Source organism: Coregonus clupeaformis, chromosome 34 (assembly GCF_020615455.1).
Source record: "Coregonus clupeaformis isolate EN_2021a chromosome 34, ASM2061545v1, whole genome shotgun sequence".
In the NCBI taxonomy this organism is placed as follows: Eukaryota; Metazoa; Chordata; class Actinopteri; order Salmoniformes; family Salmonidae; genus Coregonus; species Coregonus clupeaformis.
In genome coordinates, this window is record NC_059225.1 from 20826384 (window position 1) to 20849625 (window position 23242).

Consider the following 23242-nt stretch of genomic DNA (forward strand, 5'->3'; position numbering starts at 1 on the left):
ACCCAGTGTCTAACATAGTCCCCCTGAAGAGGAGACAATCACCTATTACAGACCCAGTGTCTAACATAGTCCCCCTGAAGAGGAGACAATCACCTATTACAGACCCAGTGTCTAACATAGTCCCCCTGAAGAGGAGACAATCACCTATTACAAACCCAGTGTCTAACATAGTCCCCCTGAAGAGGAGACAAAACCCAGTGTCTAACATAGTCCCCCTGAAGAGGAGACAAAACCCAGTGTCTAACATAGTCCCCCTGAAGAGGAGACAATCACCTATTACAGACCCAGTGTCTAACATAGTCCCCCTGAAGAGGAGACAATCACCTATTACAAACCCAGTGTCTAACATAGTCCCCCTGAAGAGGAGAGACAATCACCTATTACAAACCCAGTGTCTAACATAGTCCCCCTGAAGAGGAGACAATCACCTATTACAAACCCAGTGTCTAACATAGTCCCCCTGAAGAGGAGAGAATCACCTATTACAAACCCAGTGTCTAACATAGTCCCCCTGAAGAGGAGACAATCACGTATTACAAACCCAGTGTCTAACATAGTCCCCCTGAAGAGGAGACAATCACCTATTACAGACCCAGTGTCTCAACATAGTCCCCCTGAAGAGGAGACAATCACCTATTACAAACCCAGTGTCTAACATAGTCCCAGTGTCTAACATAGTCCCCCTGAAGAGGAGACAATCACCTATTACAAACCCAGTGTCTAATATAGTCCCCTGAAGAGGAGACAATCACCTATTACAAACCCAGTGTCTAACATAGTCCCCCTGAAGAGGAGACAATCACCTATTACAAACCCAGTGTCTAACATAGTCCCCCTGAAGAGGAGACAATCACGTATTACAAACCCAGTGTCTAACATAGTCCCCCTGAAGAGGAGACAATCACCTATTACAGACCCAGTATCTAACATAGTCCCCCTGAAGAGGAGACAATCACCTATTACAGACCCAGTATCTAACATAGTCCCCCTGAAGAGGAGACAATCACCTATTACAAACCCAGTGTCTAACATAGTCCCAGTGTCTAACATAGTCCCCCTGATGAGGAGACAATCACCTATTACAAACCCAGTGTCTAACATAGTCCCCCTGAAGAGGAGACAATCACCTATTACAAACCCAGTGTCTAACATAGTCCCCCTGAAGAGGAGACAATCACCTATTACAAACCCAGTGTCTAACATAGTCCCCCTGAAGAGGAGACAATCACCTATTACAAACCCAGTGTCTAACATAGTCCCCTGAAGAGGAGACAATCACCTATTACAAACCCAGTGTCTAACATAGTCCCCCTGAAGAGGAGACAATCACCTATTACAAACCCAGTGTCTAACATAGTCCCCCTGAAGAGGAGACAATCACCTATTACAAACCCAGTGTCTAACATAGTCCCCCTGAAGAGGAGACAATCACCTATTACAAACCCAGTGTCTAACATAGTCCCCCTGAAGAGGAGAGACAATCACCTATTACAAACCCAGTGTCTAACATAGTCCCCCTGAAGAGGAGACAATCACCTATTACAGACCCAGTGTCTAACATAGTCCCCCTGAAGAGGAGACAATCACCTATTACAAACCCAGTGTCTAACATAGTCCCCCTGAAGAGGAGACAATCACCTATTACAGACCCAGTGTCTAACATAGTCCCCCTGAAGAAGAGACAATCACCTATTACAGACCCAGTGTCTAACATAGTCCCCTGAAGAGGAGACACAATCACCTATTACAGACCCAGTGTTAAACATAGTCCCCCTGAAGAGGAGACAATCACCTATTACAAACCCAGTGTCTAACATAGTCCCCCTGAAGAGGAGACAATCACCTATTACAGACCCAGTGTCTAACATAGTCCCCCTGAAGAGGAGACAATCACCTATTACAAACCCAGTGTCTAACATAGTCCCCCTGAAGAGGAGACAATCACCTATTACAAACCCAGTGTCTAACATAGTCCCCCTGAAGAGGAGACAATCACCTATTACAGACCCAGTGTCTAACATAGTCCCTCTGAAGAGGAGACAATCACCTATTACAGACCCAGTGTCTAACATAGTCCCCCTGAAGAGGAGACAATCACCTATTACAAACCCAGTGTCTAACATAGTCCCCCTGAAGAGGAGACAATCACCTATTACAAACCCAGTATCTAACATAGTCCCCCTGAAGAGGAGACAATCACCTATTACAAACCCAGTGTCTAACATAGTCCCCCTGAAGAGGAGACAATCACCTATTACAAACCCAGTATCTAACATAGTCCCCCTGAAGAGGAGACAATCACCTATTACAAACCCAGTGTCTAACATAGTCCCCCTGAAGAGGAGACAATCACCTATTACAGACCCAGTGTCTAACATAGTCCCCCTGAAGAGGAGACAATCACCTATTACAAACCCAGTGTCTAACATAGTCCCCCTGAAGAGGAGATACAATCACCTATTACAAACCCAGTGTCTAACATAGTCCCCCTGAAGAGGAGACAATCACCTATTACAAACCCAGTGTCTAACATAGTCCCCCTGAAGAGGAGACAATCACCTATTACAGACCCAGTGTCTAACATAGTCCCCCTGAAGAGGAGACAATCACCTATTACAGACCCAGTGTCTAACATAGTCCCCCGAAGAGGAGACAATCACCTATTACAGACCCAGTGTCTAACATAGTCCCCCTGAAGAGGAGACAATCACCTATTACAGACCCAGTGTCTAACATAGTCCCCCTGAAGAGGAGACAATCACCTATTACAGACCCAGTGTCTAACATAGTCCCCCTGAAGAGGAGACAATCACCTATTACAAACCCAGTGTCTAACATAGTCCCCCTGAAGAGGAGACAATCACCTATTACAAACCCAGTGTCTAACATAGTCCCCTGAAGAGGAGACAATCACCTATTACAGACCCAGTGTCTAACATAGTCCCCCTGAAGAGGAGACAATCACCTATTACAAACCCAGTGTCTAACATAGTCCCCCTGAAGAGGAGACAATCACCTATTACAAACCCAGTGTCTAACATAGTCCCCCTGAAGAGGAGACAATCACCTATTACAAACCCAGTGTCTAACATAGTCCCCCTGAAGAGGAGACAATCACCTATTACAGACCCAGTATCTAACATAGTCCCCCTGAAGAGGAGACAATCACCTATTACAAACCCAGTGTCTAACATAGTCCCCCTGAAGAGGAGTAATCACCTATTACAAACCCAGTGTCTAACATAGTCCCCCTGAAGAGGAGAAAATCACCTATTACAAACCCAGTGTCTAACATAGTCCCCCTGAAGAGGAGACAATCACCTATTACAAACCCAGTGTCTAACATAGTCCCCCTGAAGAGGAGAAAATCACCTATTACAAACCCAGTATCTCAGTTGTCATAGCAGAAGCTTTCTGGGTAATTGTATGGTTACTTGCTATAGCGTGTTCCTCCTCCTACGTGTTAACCCCAAGGAAGCAGACCTCATTACATCAGATAACTAGTTATGAAGCAACTAGCTTTGGTGACTGGATGATCTATTCTGACATGCCAGTGTTGCAGGCCTTTCACCTTCAGGTAAATGATCTATTCTGACATGCCAGTGTTCAGGTAAAGCTGCGGTAGTTCTACAGTGTTATTGGTCAGACTGAAACATACGTTGTTGTCGTAGTCGAGTCCTTGTTTGATCATGTTGAACTTCCTGTTTTCTCTCGGGTCATTTCCTATCCCCGCGCTGTACAGCCAGTTGCCATAGTTACTGCTCACGTCATGGTCCACCTGGAAGCAGAGAGATGAAACTGATTGATCTGATCAGACCGAAAACAATGACCTCAGGTTATAAAACTGTCCACTACTGGTCTCCTAGCTCCTAACCAGCCTGGTGTAGAACTGAAACCATTCAATAGGTATGCCCACAGTCATATACAGTGGGGGAAAAAAGTATTTAGTCAGCCACCAATTGTGCAAGTTCTCCCACTTAAAAAGATGAGGCCTGTAATTTTCATCATAGGTACACGTCAACTATGACAGACAAAATGAGAAAAATAAATCCAGAAAATCACATTATATGATTTTTAATGAATCTATTTGCAAATTATGGTGGAAAATAAGTATTTGGTCACCTACAAACAAGCAAGATTTCTGACTCTCACAGACCTGTAACTTCTTCTTTAAGAGGCTCCTCTGTCCTCCACTCGTTACCTGTATTAATGGCACCTGTTTGAACTTGTTATCAGTATAAAAGACACCTGTCCACAACCTCAAACAGTCACACTCCAAACTCCACTATGGCCAAGACCAAAGAGCTGTCAAAGGACACCAGAAACAAAATTGTCGACCTGCACCAGGCTGGGAAGACTGAATCTGCAATAGGTAAGCAGCTTGGTTTGAAGAAATCAACTGTGGGAGCAATTATTAGGAAATGGAAGACATACAAGACCACTGATAATCTCCCTCGATCTGGGGGCTCCACGTAAGATCTCACCCCGTGGGGTCAAAATGATCACAAGAACGGTGAGCAAAAATCCCAGAACCACACGGGGGGACCTAGTGAATGACCTGCAGAGAGCTGGGACCAAAGTAACAAAGCCTACCATCAGTAACACACTACGCCGCCAGGGACTCAAATCCTGCACTGCCAGACGTGTCCCCCCTGCTTAAGCCAGTACATGTCCAGGCCCGTCTGAAATTTGCTAGAGTGCATTTGGATGATCCAGAAGAGGATTGGGAGAATGTCATATGGTCAGATGAAACCAAAATATAACTTTTTGGTAAAAACTCAACTCGTCGTGTTTGGAGGACAAAGAATGCTGAGTTGAATCCAAAGAACACCATACCTACTGTGAAGCATGGGGGTGGAAACATCATGCTTTGGGGCTGTTTTTCTGCAAAGGGACCAGGACGACTGATCCGTGTAAAGGAAAGAATGAATGGAGCCATGTATGTGAGATTTTTAGTGAAAACCTCCTTCCATCAGCAAGGGCATTGAAGATGAAACGTGGCTGGGTCTTTCAGCATGACAATGATCCCAAACACACCGCCCGGGCAACGAAGGAGTGGCTTCGTAAGAAGCATTTCAAGGTCCTGGAGTGGCTTAGCCAGTCTCCAGATCTCAACCCCATAGAAAACCTTTGGAGGGAATTGAAAGTCCGTGTTGCCCAGCAACAGCCCCAAAACATCACTGCTCTAGAGGAGATCTGCATGGAGGAATGAGCCAAAATACCAGCAACATTGTGTGAAAACCTTGTGAAGACTTACAGAAAACGTTTGACCTGTGTCATTGCCAACAAAGGGTATATAACAAAGTATTGAGAAACTTTTGTTATTGACCAAATACTTATTTTCCACCATAATTTGCAAATAAATTCATAAAAAATCCTACAATGTGATTTTCTGGATATTTTTTTCTCATTTTGTCTGTCATAGTTGACGTGTACCTATGATGTAAATTACAGGCCTCTCTCATCTTTTTAAGTGGGAGAACTTGCACAATTGGTGGCTGACTAAATACTTTTTTCCCCCCACTGTATTTATCTAAATAAAGCGTTATGATTTTAGTTCCACGTTTCCCTATCATAGGCTGGGTTGAGTTCCCACCACCTTGGATACACCTGTCCTATCCTGTGCCTAGAGTGACTAGGGATCAAGGGTAGGGGCTAGGGATCAGGGGCTAGGGGTTGATTTAGGCTTGGGCCCCAGCCTCACCAGTAAATAGTGGAACCACTCTGCCCCATCCTCCAGTCCAGCCCTAGGTCCTAACCCTGACCCGGTCCTAACCCTGACCCGGTCCTAACCCTGACCCAGGTCCTAACCCTGACCCAGGTCCTAACCCTGACCCGGTCCTAACCCTGACCCGGTCCTAACCCTGACCCAGGTCCTAACCCTGACCCGGTCCTAACCCTGACCCGGTCCTAACCATGACCCGGTCCTAACCCTGACCCAGGTCCTAACCATGACCCGGTCCTAACCCTGACCCAGGTCCTAACCCTGACCCGGTCCTAACCCTGACCCGGTCCTAACCCTGACCCGGTCCTAACCCTGACCCGGTCCTAACCCTGACCCGGTCCTAACCCTGACCCAGGTCCTAACCCTGACCCAGGTCCTAACCCTGACCCAGGTCCTAACCCTGACCCAGGTCCTAACCCTGACCCGGTCCTAACCCTGACCCTAACCCTGACCCGGTCCTAACCCTAACCCTGACCCGGTCCTAACCCTGACCCCGGTCCTAACCCTGACCCTAACCCTGACCCGGTCCTAACCCTGACCCGGTCCTAACCCTGACCCAGGTCCTAACCCTGACCCGGTCCTAACCCTGACCCGGTCCTAACCATGACCCGGTCCTAACCATGACCCGGTCCTAACCCTGACCCGGTCCTAACCCTGACCCAGGTCCTAACCCTGACCCAGGTCCTGACCCGGTCCTAACCCTGACCCCGGTCCTAACCCTGACCCCGGTCCTAACCCTGACCCCGGTCCTAACCCTGACCCGGTCCTAACCCTGACCCGGTCCTAACCCTGACCCGGTCCTAACCCTGACCCAGGTCCTAACCCTGACCCAGGTCCTAACCCTGACCCGGTCCTAACCCTGACCCGGTCCTAACCCTGACCCGGTCCTAACCCTGACCCAGGTCCTAACCCTGACCCAGGTCCTGACCCGGTCCTAACCCTGACCCCGGTCCTAACCCTGACCCCGGTCCTAACCCTGACCCTAACCCTGACCCGGTCCTAACCCTGACCCGGTCCTAACCCTGACCCGGTCCTAACCCTGACCCAGGTCCTAACCCTGACCCTGACCCTAACCCTAACCCTGACCTAACCCTGACCCCGGTCCTAACCCTGACCCCGGTCCTAACCCTGACCCAGGTCCTAACCCTGACCCAGGTCCTAACCCTGACCCAGGTCCTAACCCTGACCCAGGTCCTGACCCGGTCCTAACCCTGACCCCGGTCCTAACCCTGACCCCGGTCCTAACCCTGACCCTAACCCTGACCCGGTCCTAACCCTGACCCGGTCCTAACCCTGACCCAGGTCCTAACCCTGACCCAGGTCCTAACCCTGACCCAGGTCCTAACCCTGACCCAGGTCCTAACCCTGACCCCGGTCCTAACCCTGACCCAGGTCCTAACCCTGACCCCGGTCCTAACCCTGACCCAGGTCCTAACCCTGACCCAGGTCCTAACCCTGACCCGGTCCTAACCCTGACCCAGGTCCTAACCCTGACCCGGTCCTAACCCTGACCCGGTCCTAACCCTGACCCAGGTCCTAACCCTGACCCAGGTCCTAACCCTGACCCAGGTCCTAACCCTGACCCAGGTCCTAACCCTGACCCAGGTCCTAACCCTGACCCAGGTCCTAACCCTGACCCGGACCTAACCCTGACCCAGGTCCTAACCCTGACCAGGAGCCTCACCAACAGGTATTGGAACCACTCAGCCCCCATCCTCCAGTCCAGTCCCAGGTCCTTGGTGAGGAAGCTGGCTACGTTCTGGCGCCCCCTGTTAGACATGAACCCCGTCAGCGCCAGCTCTCGCATGTTGGCATCAACGAACGGCACCCCGGTACGACCCTCTAGAGTAACATGAGACAGAGGAGTTACAACAACCCAGTAGTATGAGAGATATTAGTTAGAATACTGTTACGGTATCCACTCCATCGTATATTTACCACCGTGCATCCAATAGACTTTCAGTTCTCTATACGTGCCTTATGCAGCTCTGTGTAGTCACCTCGTACATCAGAGTGGTATTGTAAAGACTACAGATTTGTACTGATTTCTCCCTAACCTTTCCATGCATTGAACAGATTCATGTCCTTCTTCCAAGGGATGGACTTGTCCTGAAGGCCTGGTGAGAACATATAACAACCATGAGATAATGTGCAATAATCTTTATATGAAGATAACATATGAAACTGGCTTTCCAACTTCACCTTTGATGTCAAACAGTCTGTCTCCGTATTTGGCTCCTACAAACTTGAAATAGTCTCTCCAGAGCAGCTCAAACACCACCCTGTTGGAAGACATGTACAGTCAGCCATGCTTAATAAAACCACATCACTTCTTCCATTCAATTCATCATTTATTCAGTTACCTGAACTAAGTACATTAAAGGTGCATCTCCTACCCAGCTAGCCTGGCTCATCACAGCTACACCACAGGAGATAAACATGGATTCAGTGACTGATCTCATCATGATCCTGATCACAACAGGATATGAGGTAGCAGGATGGAACTCACCAGTATGTGCTCTGATTGGCTGTATTAGCAGGAAGGAACTCACCAGTATGTGCTCTGATTGGCTGTTCGTTCACTCTCATATTTCTTGATCTGTTGGTAGATATACCTCGGGGAGATACAGCCTATAGCCAACCTGTAGAACACAGTTATAGATACAGTCTATAGCCAACCTGTAGAACACAGTTATAGATACAGTCTATAGCCAACATGTAGAACACAGTTATAGATACAGTCTATAGCCAACCTGTAGAACACAGTTATAGATACAGTCTATAGCCAACCTGTAGAACACAGTTATAGATACAGCCTATAGCCAACCTGTAGAACACAGTTATATATACAGTCTATAGCCAACCTGTAGAACACAGTTATAGATACAGTCTATAGCCAACCTGTAGAACACAGTTATAGATACAGTCTATAGCCAACCTGTAGAACACAGTTATAGATACAGCCTATAGCCAACCTGTAGAACACAGTTATAGATACAGCCTATAGCCAACCTGTAGAACACAGTTATAGATACAGCCTATAGCCAACCTGTAGAACACAGTTATAGATACAGTCTATAGCCAACCTGTAGAACACAGTTATAGATACAGTCTATAGCCAACCTGTAGAACACAGTCATAGATACAGTCTATAGCCAACCTGTAGAACACAGTTATAGATACAGTCTATAGCCAACCTGTAGAACACAGTTATAGATACAGTCTATAGCCAACCTGTAGAACACAGTTATAGATACAGTCTATAGCCAACCTGTAGAACACAGTTATAGATACAGTCTATAGCCAACCTGTAGAACACAGTTATAGATACAGTCTATAGCCAACCTGTAGAACACAGTTATAGATACAGTCTATAGCCAACCTGTAGAACACAGTTATAGATACAGTCTATAGCCAACCTGTAGAACACAGTTATAGATACAGTCTATAGCCAACCTGTAGAACACAGTTATAGATACAGTCTATAGCCAACCTGTAGAACACAGTTATAGATACAGTCTATAGCCAACCTGTAGAACACAGTTATAGATACAGTCTATAGCCAACCTGTAGAACACAGTTATAGATACAGTCTATAGCCAACCTGTAGAACACAGTTATAGATACAGTCTATAGCCAACCTGTAGAACACAGTTATAGATACAGCCTATAGCCAACCTGTAGAACACAGTTATAGATACAGTCTATAGCCAACCTGTAGAACACAGTTATAGATACAGTCTATAGCCAACCTGTAGAACACAGTTATAGATACAGTCTATAGCCAACCTGTAGAACACAGTTATAGATACAGTCTATAGCCAACCTGTAGAACACAGTTATAGATACAGTCTATAGCCAACCTGTAGAACACAGTTATAGATACAGTCTATAGCCAACCTGTAGAACACAGTTATAGATACAGTCTATAGCCATTATACAGACTGCTAACTAACAGCTTAGGGACTGCCATTATACAGACTGCTAACTAACAGCTTAGGGACTGCCATTATACAGACTGCTAACTAACAGCTTAGGGACTGCCATTATACAGACTGCTAACTAACAGCTTAGGGACTGCCATTATACAGACTGCTAACTAACAGCTTAGGGACTGCCATTATACAGACTGCTAACTAACAGCTTAGGGACTGCCATTATACAGACTGCTACTCATAGCCGCGGGAAGTAGTTTGGGGGAGCGGGGGCTGCGATTATTTTGGGATGTAGATATTTTTTGGGGGGCCAGCGCTGAAGACATCTATATTGGTCTGCTAATACAGGACTAGTAAAGGCCCAGTGCACTACTTTTGTGAAAAAATGTAAAACTACATGTATTTGAGTGTTTCCCAACATTTCTAACTTGAGTCTGATAATTATCTGTGCAAAACAGTTAATCTTCACTCTGCGGTCCAACTCATCCCAAACCATCTCAATTGGGTTGAGGTCGGGTGATTGTGGAGGCCAGGTCATCTGATGCAGCACTCCATCACTCTCCTTCTTGGTCAAATAGCTCTTACACAGCCTGGAGGTGTGTTGGGTCATTGTCCTGTTAAAAAACAAATGATAGTCCCACCAAGCGCAAACCAGATGGGATGCTGGTTAAGTGTGCCTTGAATTCGAAATAAATCACTGACAGTGTCACCAGCAAAGCACCCCCACAACGTCACACCTCCTCCTCCATGCTTCACGGTGGGAACCACACATGCGGAGATCATCCATTCACCTACTCTGCGTCTCACAATGACACAGCGGTTGGAACCAAATATCTTAAATTTGGACTCATCAGACCAAAGGACAGATTTCCATCGGTCGAATGTCCATTGCTCGTGTTTCTTGGCCCAAGCAAGTCTCTTCTTCTTATTGGTGGCCTTTAGTAGTGGTTTCTTTGCAGCAATTCGACCTTGAATGCCTGATTCACGCAGTCTCCTCTGAACAGTTGATGTTGAGATGTGTCTGTTACTTGAACTCTGTGAAGCATTTATTTGGGCTACAATCTGAGGTGCAGTTAACTCTAATGAACTTATCCTCTGCAGCAGAGGTAACTCTGGGTCTTCCTTTCCTGTGGCGGTCCTCATGAGAGCCAGTTTCATCACAGCGCTTGATGGTTTTTGTGACTGCACTTGAAGATACTTTCAAAGTTCTTGACATTTTCTGGATTGACTGACCTTCATGTCTTGAAGTAATGATGGACTGTTGTTTCTCTTTGTTTATTTGAGCTGCTCTTGCCATAATATGGACTTGGTGTTTTACCAAATAGGGCTATCTTCTGTATACCACCCCTACCTTGTCACAACACAACTGATTGGCTCAACGCATTAAGAAGGAAATAGATTCCACAAATTACCTTTTAACAAGGCATACCTGTTAATTTAAATGCTTTCCAGGTGATTACCTCATGAAGCTGGTTGAGAGAATGCCAAGATTGTGCAAAACTGTCATCAAGGCAAAGGGTGGCTATTTGAAGAATCTCAAATAATACTAGTAAAGGCCCATCGCATTACGTTTGTGAAAGTATTCAGACCCCTTGACTTTTCCCACATTTTGTTACGTTACAGCCTTATTCTAAAATTGATTAAATTAATACAAATCCTCAGCAAATGTACACACAATACCCCATAATGACATAACTCTGATGAGTCCAAATTTGAGATTTTTGGTTCCAACCCCTGTCTTTTGAGACGCTGAGTAGGTGAACGAATGATATCCGCATGTGTGGTTCCCACCGTGAAGCATGGAGGAGGAGGTGTGATGGTGCTTTGCTGGTGACACTGTCGGTGATTTATTAAGAATTCAAGGCACACTTAACCAGCATGGCTACCACAGCATTCTGCAGCGATACGCCATCCCATCTGGTTTGGGCTTAGTGGGACTATCATTTGTTTTTCAACAGGACAATGACCCAACACACCTCCAGGCTGTGTAAGGGCTATTTGACCAAGAAGGAGAGTGATGGAGTGCTGCATCTGATGACCTGGCCTCCACAATCCCCTGACCTCAACCCAATTGAGATGGTTTGGAATGAGTTGGACCGCAGAGTGAAGGAAAAGCAGCCAACAAGTGCTCAGCATATGTGGGAACTCCTTCAAGACTGTTGGGAAAGCATTCCAGGTGAAGCTGGTTGAGAGAATGCCAAGAGTGTGCAAAGCTGTCATCAAGGCAAAGGGTGGCTTCTTTGAATAATCTAAAATATATTTTGATTTGATTTGTTTAACACTTTATTTGGTTACAACATGATTCCATATGTGTTATTTCATAGTTTTGAAGTCTTCACTATTATTCTACAATGTAGAAAATAGTAAAAATAAAGAAAAACCCTTGAATGAGTAGGTGTGTCCAAACTTTTGACTGCTACTAATATATATATATATATATATTCTGATTTTTCAGGGGGTGCTGCAGTCCCCTTCCCCCGGCCATGCAGGTACTTACCAAGGGGAAAACTTAGTGGAATAGTCCATTCCCATCAGGCCGTCCCCTTCCCCCGGCCATGCAGGTACTTACCAAGGGGAAAACTTAGTGGAATAGTCCATTCCCATCAGGCCGTCCCCTTCCCCCGGCCATGCAGGTACTTACCAAGGGGAAAACTTAGTGGAATAGTCCATTCCCATCAGGCCGTCCCCTTCCCCGCCATGCAGGTACTTACCAAGGGGAAAACTTAGTGGAATAGTCCATTCCCATCAGGCCGTCCCCTTCCCCGGCCATGCAGGTACTTACCAAGGGGAAAACTTAGTGGAATAGTCCATTCCCATCAGGCCGTCCCCTTCCCCGGCCATGCAGGTACTTACCAAGGGGAAAACTTAGTGGAATAGTCCATTCCCATCAGGCCGTCCCCTTCCCCGGCCATGCAGGTACTTACCAAGGGGAAAACTTAGTGGAATAGTCCATTCCCATCAGGCCGTTCCCCTTCCCCTGCCATGCAGGTACTTACCAAGGGAAAACTTAGTGGAATAGTCCATTCCCATCAGGCCGTCCCCTTCCCCCGGCCATGCAGGTACTTACCAAGGGGAAAACTTAGTGGAATAGTCCATTCCCATCAGGCCGTCCCCTTCCCCCGGCCATGCAGGTACTTACCAAGGGGAAAACTTAGTGGAATAGTCCATTCCCATCAGGCCGTCCCCTTCCCCCGGCCATGCAGGTACTTACCAAGGGGAAAACTTAGTGGAATAGTCCATTCCCCATCAGGCCGTCCCCTTCCCCGGCCATGCAGGTACTTACCAAGGGGAAAACTTAGTGGAATAGTCCATTCCCATCAGGCCGTCCCCTTCCCCGGCCATGCAGGTACTTACCAAGGGGAAAACTTAGTGGAATAGTCCATTCCCATCAGGCCGTCCCCCTTCCCCGGCCATGCAGGTACTTACCAAGGGGAAAACTTAGTGGAATAGTCCATTCCCATCAGGCCGTCCCCTTCCCCGGCCATGCAGGTACTTACCAAGGGGAAAACTTAGTGGAATAGTCCATTCCCATCAGGCCGTCCCCTTCCCCCCGGCCATGCAGGTACTTGCCAAGGGGAAAACTTAGTGGAATAGTCCATTCCCATCAGGCCGTCCCCTTCCCGCCATGCAGGTACTTACCAAGGGGAAAACTTAGTGGAATAGTCCATTCCCATCAGGCCGTCCCCTTCCCCCGGCCATGCAGGTACTTACCAAGGGGAAAACTTAGTGGAATAGTCCATTCCCATCAGGCCGTCCCCTTCCCCGGCCATGCAGGTACTTACCAAGGGGGAAAACTTAGTGGAATAGTCCATTCCCATCAGGCCGTCCCCTTCCCCGCCATGCAGGTACTTACCAAGGGGAAAACTTAGTGGAATAGTCCATTCCCATCAGGCCGTCCCCTTCCCCGGCCATGCAGGTACTTACCAAGGGGAAAACTTAGTGGAATAGTCCATTCCCATCAGGCCGTCCCCTTCCCCCGGCCATGCAGGTACTTACCAAGGGGAAAACTTAGTGGAATAGTCCATTCCCATCAGGCCGTCCCCTTCCCCCGGCCATGCAGGTACTTACCAAGGGGAAAACTTAGTGGAATAGTCCATTCCCATCAGGCCGTCCCCTTCCCCGGCCATGCAGGTACTTACCAAGGGGAAAACTTAGTGGAATAGTCCATTCCCATCAGGCCGTCCCTTCCCCGCCATGCAGGTACTTACCAAGGGGAAAACTTAGTGGAATAGTCCATTCCATCAGGCCGTCCCCTTCCCCCGGCCATGCAGGTACTTACCAAGGGGAAAACTTAGTGGAATAGTCCATTCCCATCAGGCCGTCCCCTTCCCCGGCCATGCAGGTACTTACCAAGGGGAAAACTTAGTGGAATAGTCCATTCCCATCAGGCCGTCCCTCCCCCGGCCATGCAGGTACTTACCAAGGGGAAAACTTAGTGGAATAGTCCATTCCCATCAGGCCGTCCCCTTCCCCCGCCATGCAGGTACTTACCAAGGGGAAAACTTAGTGGAATAGTCCATTCCCATCAGGCCGTCCCCTTCCCCGGCCATGCAGGTACTTACCAAGGGGAAAACTTAGTGGAATAGTCCATTCCCACCAGGCCCGCCCCTTCCCGGCCATGCAGGTACTTACCAAGGGGAAACTTAGTGGAATAGTCCATTCCCATCAGGCCGTCCCCTTTCCGCCATGCAGGTACTTACCAAGGGGAAAACTTAGTGGAATAGTCCATTCCCATCAGGCCGTCCCTTCCCCGGCCATGCAGGTACTTACCAAGGGGAAAACTTAGTGGAATAGTCCATTCCCATCTGGCCGCCCCTTCCCCCGCCATGCAGGTACTTACCAAGGGGAAAACTTAGTGGAATAGTCCATTCCCATCAGGCCGTCCCCTTCCCCCGGCCATGCAGGTACTTACCAAGGGGAAAACTTAGTGGAATAGTCCATTCCCATCAGGCCGTCCCCTTCCCCGGCCATGCAGGTACTTACCAAAGGGGAAAACTTAGTGGAATAGTCCATTCCCATCAGGCCGTCCCCTTCCCGGCCATGCAGGTACTTACCAAGGGGAAAACTTAGTGGAATAGTCCATTCCCATCAGGCCGTCCCCTTCCCCCGGCCATGCAGGTACTTACCAAGGGGAAAACTTAGTGGAATAGTCCATTCCCATCAGGCCGTCCCCTTCCCCGGCCATGCAGGTACTTACCAAGGGGAAAACTTAGTGGAATAGTCCATTCCCATCAGGCCGTCCCCTTCCGGCCATGCAGGTACTTACCAAGGGGAAAACTTAGTGGAATAGTCCATTCCCATCAGGCCGTCCCCTTCCCCCGGCCATGCAGGTACTTACCAAGGGGAAAACTTAGTGGAATAGTCCATTCCCATCAGGCCGTCCCCTTCCCCCGGCCATGCAGGTACTTACCAAGGGGAAAACTTAGTGGAATAGTCCATTCCCATCAGGCCGTCCCCTTCCCCGGCCATGCAGGTACTTACCAAGGGGAAAACTTAGTGGAATAGTCCATTCCCATCAGGCCGTCCCCTTCCCCGGCCATGCAGGTACTTACCAAGGGGAAAACTTAGTGGAATAGTCCATTCCCATCAGGCCGTCCCCTTCCCCTGGCCATGCAGGTACTTACCAAGGGGAAAACTTAGTGGAATAGTCCATTCCCATCAGGCCGTCCCCTTCCCCCGGCCATGCAGGTACTTACCAAGGGGAAAACTTAGTGGAATAGTCCATTCCCATCAGGCCGTTACGAGTCTCCTTGTAGGTAGCCACAGCGTCCTGCATGAGACACATACCAGCTTTATCACAACAAACACATATCCCATTTATTATCATTGGACCAAACTAAAGGTTTTCATGATGAATGTACCACTACTTTAACACGAGAAACAAGTTCGCAACACACCATTTAGACGTCATCCTTGTCCTCAGACAGGTGTATATCCACTATGATATGGGTATATGATGCGTGTTTAGGGAGGGGAGGTCACACTTTCCTTTTCTTACTAGCGTTGACTTTGCTGATTCACTCTCCAAGAAGAAAAAGGTACCGAACTGTACTCAAACACTTGCCCCTGTAGTGTTACCCTGTAAGGTAGGTCCATTGTACCATTTGTTATAGGTACCCTTGCATTGCATTGTACCCTTGCAGTTTGTACCTTAAAAAGGAACATTTCACCATATTCATAATCTCCAGCACCACCCCAACATCAACGTATGTGAAAATGCTGTAATTCTATGTTTTGTGGTAAAAAAATAGAGGAAGACACTGGAAGTGTTTCCGATGACATCATCAACCTATTACTAGACAATTAGTAGGCAATTAGCAGGCAATGCCTCCGCATACTTGGTTAAAATCACACCGATGACGTCACTGGAAACATCTTCCTTGATATCTTTTACCACAAAACCTAGAAATGCGCAATTATCACATACTGTATGTTGATGTTGGGGTGGTGCTGGAGATGATGAATATGAAGTTGAAAAATGTTGACATTGTCCTTTAAAAAGAGCCAAAAAAGGTACAAATGTGCCTTTTCAGGGTAGCACCTCAGTGACAAAGCCGTTTGTTCCTTTTAAGTTGCAAAAATGTACCTCATCTCTATACCAAGTCCCTCACGTATACACACACACACACACCTCTCCGCCATCCCACTTCTGACACCAATGTAGCAAATTCCGGGGAAAGCCCCTACCAGGACTCGAACCTGGGTCCAGAAACTGTCAAGCCAACACCAAGGTCTCCAAGTTGGGTTAAAGGTCACTACAATATTAATTACAGCTCTTTATTGTCACATGCTCTTATGTAAACCTTTAAAGACTTCAGACCTGGCAGCGGATAAAGACTTCAGACCTGGCAGCGGATATGCTCAAATTGTAATTTACGTAACCATAGACCACTTAAAGATGGGTACAACACTTTCACTCACAGGTGGCCAAAAATAACTAAGTGAAAGCCACGCCCCCCACTAAGGCACAACTGATTTTACCTTTATATTTAAAATATCGAGTACGAACATGTACCGCTGTACTAGTTTATCCGCACATAAAATAAAATGGTAGTGAACAGTACCATTAGAGGTTATTATATGCAGCTACCTCTGAAGGTATATGATGTGTATTTAGACTTGATGTACCCCAGAGAACAATACTGGACCCTAAGCTACATTACTACAGAACAATACTGGACCCTAAACTACATTACTACAGAACAATACTGGACCCTAAGCTACATTATTACAGAACAATACTGGACCCTAAGCTACATTACTACAGAACAATACTGGACCCTAAGCTACATTACTACAGAACAATACTGGACCCTAAGCTACATTACTACAGAACAATACTGGACCCTAAGCTACATTACTACAGAACAATACTGGACCCTAAGCTACATTACTACAGAACAATACTGGACCCTAAACTACATTACTACAGAACAATACTGGACCCTAAGCTACATTACTACAGAACAATACTGGACCCTAAGCTACATTACTACAGAACAATACTGGACCCTAAGCTACATTATTACAGAACAATACTGGACCCTAAGCTACATTATTACAGAACAATACTGGACCCTAAGCTACATTACTACAGAACAATACTGGACCCTAAGCTACATTATTACAGAACAATACTGGACCCTAAGCTACATTACTACAGAACAATACTGGACCCTAAGCTACATTACTACAGAACAATACTGGACCCTAAACTACATTACTACAGAACAATACTGGACCCTAAGCTACATTATTACAGAACAATACTGGACCCTAAGCTACATTACTACAGAACAATACTGGACCCTAAGCTACATTACTACAGAACAATACTGGACCCTAAGCTTCATTACTACAGAACAATACTGGACCCTAAGCTACATTACTACAGAACAATACTGGACCTTAACTGTACCCTTTTTTCTGAGAATGTAGCTGCTTTATTGAGGACATGTTTTTACTTGCTATGACAGATGTGGTTGTCTCACCTGGCTATCTAAGATGAATGCACTAACTGTAAGTTGTTCTGGATAAGAGCGTCTGCTACATGAATACAACATTCTCACCGTGTCCCAGAAGTAATGCTGTAGTCTGGCCAGGGCCTGAGTCTCTCCCCCGCTGTGGGGGAAGGCAGAGCGAGGTTCCCTAACAGTATCTGTCTGCTCCAGGTCTTCTGGGGAGGGGATGGGGCCTTCATCCAGACCTGACCCAGGGGGGAGAGGCTTCAGCTGGTCTAGGGTGGGCAAAACCGGCCTCACCCTGCCCTGGGTCTCCACTGCCTTCCTGAACTGGGTATATACGTCAGGCAACCTATCACAGGAGAGAATAGAACAGGGTTACATGTCAGGCAACCTATCACAGGAGAGAACAGGGTTACATTTCAGGTAGCCTATCACAGGAGAGAATAGAACAGGGTTACATGTCAGGCAACCTATCACAGGAGAGAACAGGGTTACATTTCAGGTAGCCTATCACAGGAGAGAATAGAACATGGTTACATTTCAGGTAGCCTATCACAGGAGAGAATAGAACAGGGTTACATGTCAGGTAGCCTAAACAAGGACGACGTCATATCTCTGCCTCAGCAAATGTCTCAGTAAAATATAGCCGTGGACAGTTATACCGCAAGACAGCTATTTAGTACACATGCAAATTGAAAAGCTGCATGACTTCATAATGTAGTGATTATCCAGGAGAGAGGCTGACTTCATAATGTAGTGATTATCCAGGAGACAGCCTGACTTCATATTGTAGTGATTATCCAGGAGACAGCCTGACTTCATATTGTAGTGATTATCCAGGAGACAGCCTGACTTCATAATGTAGTGATTATCCAGGAGACAGCCTGACTTCATAATGTAGTGATTATCCAGGAGACAGCCTGACTTCATAATGTAGTGATTATCCAGGAGAGAGCCTGACTTCATAATGTAGTGATTATCCAGGAGACAGCCTGACTTCATATTGTAGTGATTATCCAGGACAGAGGCTGACTTCATAATGTAGTGATTATCCAGGAGACAGCCTGACTTCATAATGTAGTGATTATCCAGGAGACAGCCTGACTTCATAATGTAGTGATTATCCAGGACAGAGGCTGACTTCATAATGTAGTGATTATCCAGGAGACAGCCTGACTTCATAATGTAGTGATTATCCAGGAGACAGCCTGACTTCATAATGTAGTGATTATCCAGGACAGAGGCTGACTTCATATTGTAGTGATTATCCAGGAGAGAGCCTGACTTCATAATGTAGTGATTATCCAGGACAGAGGCTGACTTCATATTGTAGTGATTATCCAGGAGAGAGCCTGACTTCATATTGTAGTGATTATCCAGGAGACAGCCTGACTTCATAATGTAGTGATTATCCAGAAGAGAGGCTGACTTCATATTGTAGTGATTATCCAGGAGAGAGCCTGACTTCATAATGTAGTGATTATCCAGGAGACAGCCTGACTTCATAATGTAGTGATTATCCAGGATAACCTGACTTCATATTGTAGTGATTATCCAGGACAGAGGCTGACTTCATAATGTAGTGATTATCCAGGACAGAGGCTGACTTCATATTGTAGTGATTATCCAGGAGACAGCCTGACTTCATAATGTAGTGATTATCCAGGATAACCTGACTTCATATTGTAGTGATTATCCAGGAGACAGCCTGACTTCATAATGTAGTGATTATCCAGGAGACAGCCTGACTTCATATTGTAGTGATTATCCAGGAGACAGCCTGACTTCATATTGTAGTGATTATCCAGGAGACAGCCTGACTTCATAATGTAGTGATTATCCAGGAGACAGCCTGACTTCATAATGTAGTGATTATCCAGGAGACAGCCTGACTTCATAATGTAGTGATTATCCAGGAGACAGCCTGACTTCATAATGTAGTGATTATCCAGGAGAGAGCCTGACTTCATAATGTAGTGATTATCCAGGAGACAGCCTGACTTCATATTGTAGTGATTATCCAGGACAGAGGCTGACTTCATAATGTAGTGATTATCCAGGAGACAGCCTGACTTCATAATGTAGTGATTATCCAGGAGACAGCCTGACTTCATAATGTAGTGATTATCCAGGACAGAGGCTGACTTCATAATGTAGTGATTATCCAGGAGACAGCCTGACTTCATAATGTAGTGATTATCCAGGAGACAGCCTGACTTCATAATGTAGTGATTATCCAGGACAGAGGCTGACTTCATATTGTAGTGATTATCCAGGAGACAGCCTGACTTCATAATGTAGTGATTATCCAGAAGAGAGGCTGACTTCATATTGTAGTGATTATCCAGGAGACAGCCTGACTTCATAATGTAGTGATTATCCAGGAGACAGCCTGACTTCATAATGTAGTGATTATCCAGGATAACCTGACTTCATATTGTAGTGATTATCCAGGACAGAGGCTGACTTCATAATGTAGTGATTATCCAGGACAGAGGCTGACTTCATAATGTAGTGATTATCCAGGAGACAGCCTGACTTCATAATGTAGTGATTATCCAGGAGACAGCCTGACTTCATAATGTAGTGATTATCCAGGATAACCTGACTTCATATTGTAGTGATTATCCAGGAGACAGCCTGACTTCATAATGTAGTGATTATCCAGGAGACAGCCTGACTTCATATTGTAGTGATTATCCAGGACAGAGGCTGACTTCATAATGTAGTGATTATCCAGAAGAGAGGCTGACTTCATAATGTAGTGATTATCCAGGAGACAGCCTGACTTCATATTGTAGTGATTATCCAGGAGACAGCCTGACTTCATATTGTAGTGATTATCCAGGAGACAGCCTGACTTCATAATGTAGTGATTATCCAGGAGAGAGGCTGACTTCATATTGTAGTGATTATCCAGGAGACAGCCTGACTTCATAATGTAGTGATTATCCAGGAGACAGCCTGACTTCATAATGTAGTGATTATCCAGGAGACAGCCTGACTTCATATTGTAGTGATTATCCAGGACAGAGGCTGACTTCATAATGTAGTGATTATCCAGGACAGAGGCTGACTTCATAATGTAGTGATTATCCAGGAGACAGCCTGACTTCATATTGTAGTGATTATCCAGGAGACAGCCTGACTTCATAATGTAGTGATTATCCAGGATAACCTGACTTCATATTGTAGTGATTATCCAGGAGACAGCCTGACTTCATAATGTAGTGATTATCCAGGATAACCTGACTTCATAATGTAGTGATTATCCAGGAGAGAGGCTGACTTCATAATGTAGTGATTATCCAGGAGAGGGGCTGACTTCATAATGTAGTGATTATCCAGGAGATAGAGCCTGACTTCATAATGTAGTGATTATCCAGGAGATAGAGCCTGACTTCATATTGTAGTGATTATCCAGGAGATAGAGCCTGACTTCATAATGTAGTGATTATCCAGGAGTTAGAGCCTGACTTCATAATGTAGTGATTATCCAGGAGATAGAGCCTGACTTCATATTGTAGTGATTATCCAGGAGATAGAGCCTGACTTCATAATGTAGTGATTATCCAGGAGATAGAGCCTGACTTCATATTGTAGTGATTATCCAGGAGATAGAGCCTGACTTCATAATGTAGTGATTATCCAGGAGATAGAGCCTGACTTCATAATGTAGTGATTATCCAGGAGATAGAGCCTTTGCTGAGCAGCCCAATCTCAGATGACTACTTTCTCTGCCACGTGAATAAAATCAAATGAACTTGATCTTGACCCCTGTGGTCTTCTCTCACCTGGATAGGTGGTTGAACGGGAGGTCGTCTCGGTGGTACAGTGTCGACCCCCAGCAGGTGTGAACTTTAACCTTCATCTGAGAACAGATGTCCCTCACTCCTCTCTCCACCTGCTGGTCCTCTGGCACCACCTACAGGATGGATAACAAAACACAATACATTGAAGCGAGCACATGGATGTGGCCGGAAGGTGTGTGTTGTTATGATTCTGAGTGGTCAGATAGCTACCAAACTGCCTTCTGGGGAATCATAAGTTACTTGTTTCAGCTCGTTTCATCTTGTTTTGAGGTGTTTTGACTGATGTCTATGCTAATATGGCTCAAATTAGCTAGCTAGCTAACCAACAACCTTAACGATGCATGAGAGACACGTGATCATTGTGCAAATGTGTTTATGTTTTCAATAAACATTGGAGATTCAACTTAGTTCAACAATCTAAGCCAACCCAGTCTGTTTGCCCCATAGTTACGCACACGTCGGATTTGTTGCTAAACAATCAACCCATCTATAAGTCTATACTACTTCATTTTATTTAACCAGGTTAGTCTCGTTGCGATAAAAATCTATTTTTCAAGGAGAGACCTGGACTACTAAAATGGAGAAATATAGCTTTGGATGATCGTGATGGAGAGATATAGAATGAGAGTGCTGAGAGATATAGCTATAGGATGATAGAGTGATGGAGAGAAAGAGTGATGAGATATACACTCCGTGGCCAGTTTATTAGGTACACCACATGGGGACAAAGATCGCACTTTTTGGAGAAATGTCCTCTGGTCTGATGAAACAAAAATAGAACTGTTTGGCCATAATGACCATCGTTTGGAGGAAAAATGGGGTTGCTTGCAAGCTGAAGAACACCATCCCAACCGTGAAGCACAGGGGTGGCAGCATCATGCTGTGGGGGTGCTTTGCTGCAGGAGGGACTGGTGCACTTCACAAAATAGATGGCATCATGAGGAAGGAAAATGATGTGGATATATTGAAGAACATCTCAAGACATCAGTCAGGAAGTTAAAGCTTGGTCGCAAATGGGTCTTCCAAATGGATAATGACCCCAAGCATACTTCCAAAGTTGTGGCAAAATGGCTTAAGGACAAATAATAGTATGGAATGGGGTCACAAGGTGAGACTTGATATATGAGAAAGCAGTATCCCCCAGCCATATAGCATTTGCTATGAACACTGTTCTTATTGTACAGAAACCAGAGTTTGGCCCCTAAGACAAACTTCCTCTCATCATTATCCATACCCGAACAATCTCTCCCTTGTACCTCACATTACACAAACACCAATTCAGTCTATAAACTGCAGGCTCAGTCAGACCGGATCCATCTTCCTCACATGAATGGAATATGGCCTGTTAGGTTTTATCACCAAAGGCATCGTTAATCTACTGCCAGTGTTAACACAGACAGATGAGAGTTTCTAAGAACCCTGTTCTATTCCAGAAAACAACCATTTGATGCAATAACAGTATTATAACATCATCTAGTTATTTTTGCTCTCACAAACCACCAACACTCTTTCTAGAGCTGGCCGCCTGGCCAAACTGAGCAATCAGGGGAGAAGGGCCTTGGTCAGGGAGGTGACCAAGACAGAGCTCCAGAGTTCCTCTGTGAAGATGGGAGAACCTTCCAGAAGGAAAACCATCTCTGAAGTACTCCACCAATCAGGCCTTTATGGTAGAGTGGCCAGACGGAAGCCACTCCTCAGTAAAAGGCACATGACAGCCCGCTTGAAGTTTACCAAAAGGCACCTAAAAGACTCTCAGACCATGAGAAACAAGATTCGCTGGTCTGATGAAACCAATATTGAACTCTT

The 23242-nt window shown here is 46.0% G+C and overlaps 1 protein-coding gene across 1 annotated transcript in view; it reads right to left on the reverse strand.

Moving 5' to 3' along the window:
- Positions 1–23242, reverse strand: part of cry-dash (cryptochrome DASH) — a 64394-nt gene that overhangs the window by 25331 nt on the left and 15821 nt on the right. Inside the window, exons 4-11 of the mRNA XM_045210507.1 lie at positions 21419–21549; positions 17730–17973; positions 15357–15430; positions 8278–8367; positions 7928–8007; positions 7783–7842; positions 7410–7567; positions 3659–3778 (exon numbers count right to left, since the gene is read on the reverse strand). Coding sequence (XP_045066442.1) covers positions 3659–3778; positions 7410–7567; positions 7783–7842; positions 7928–8007; positions 8278–8367; positions 15357–15430; positions 17730–17973; positions 21419–21549 — 957 coding nt within the window. The remainder of the gene's footprint in view (positions 1–3658; positions 3779–7409; positions 7568–7782; positions 7843–7927; positions 8008–8277; positions 8368–15356; positions 15431–17729; positions 17974–21418; positions 21550–23242) is intronic.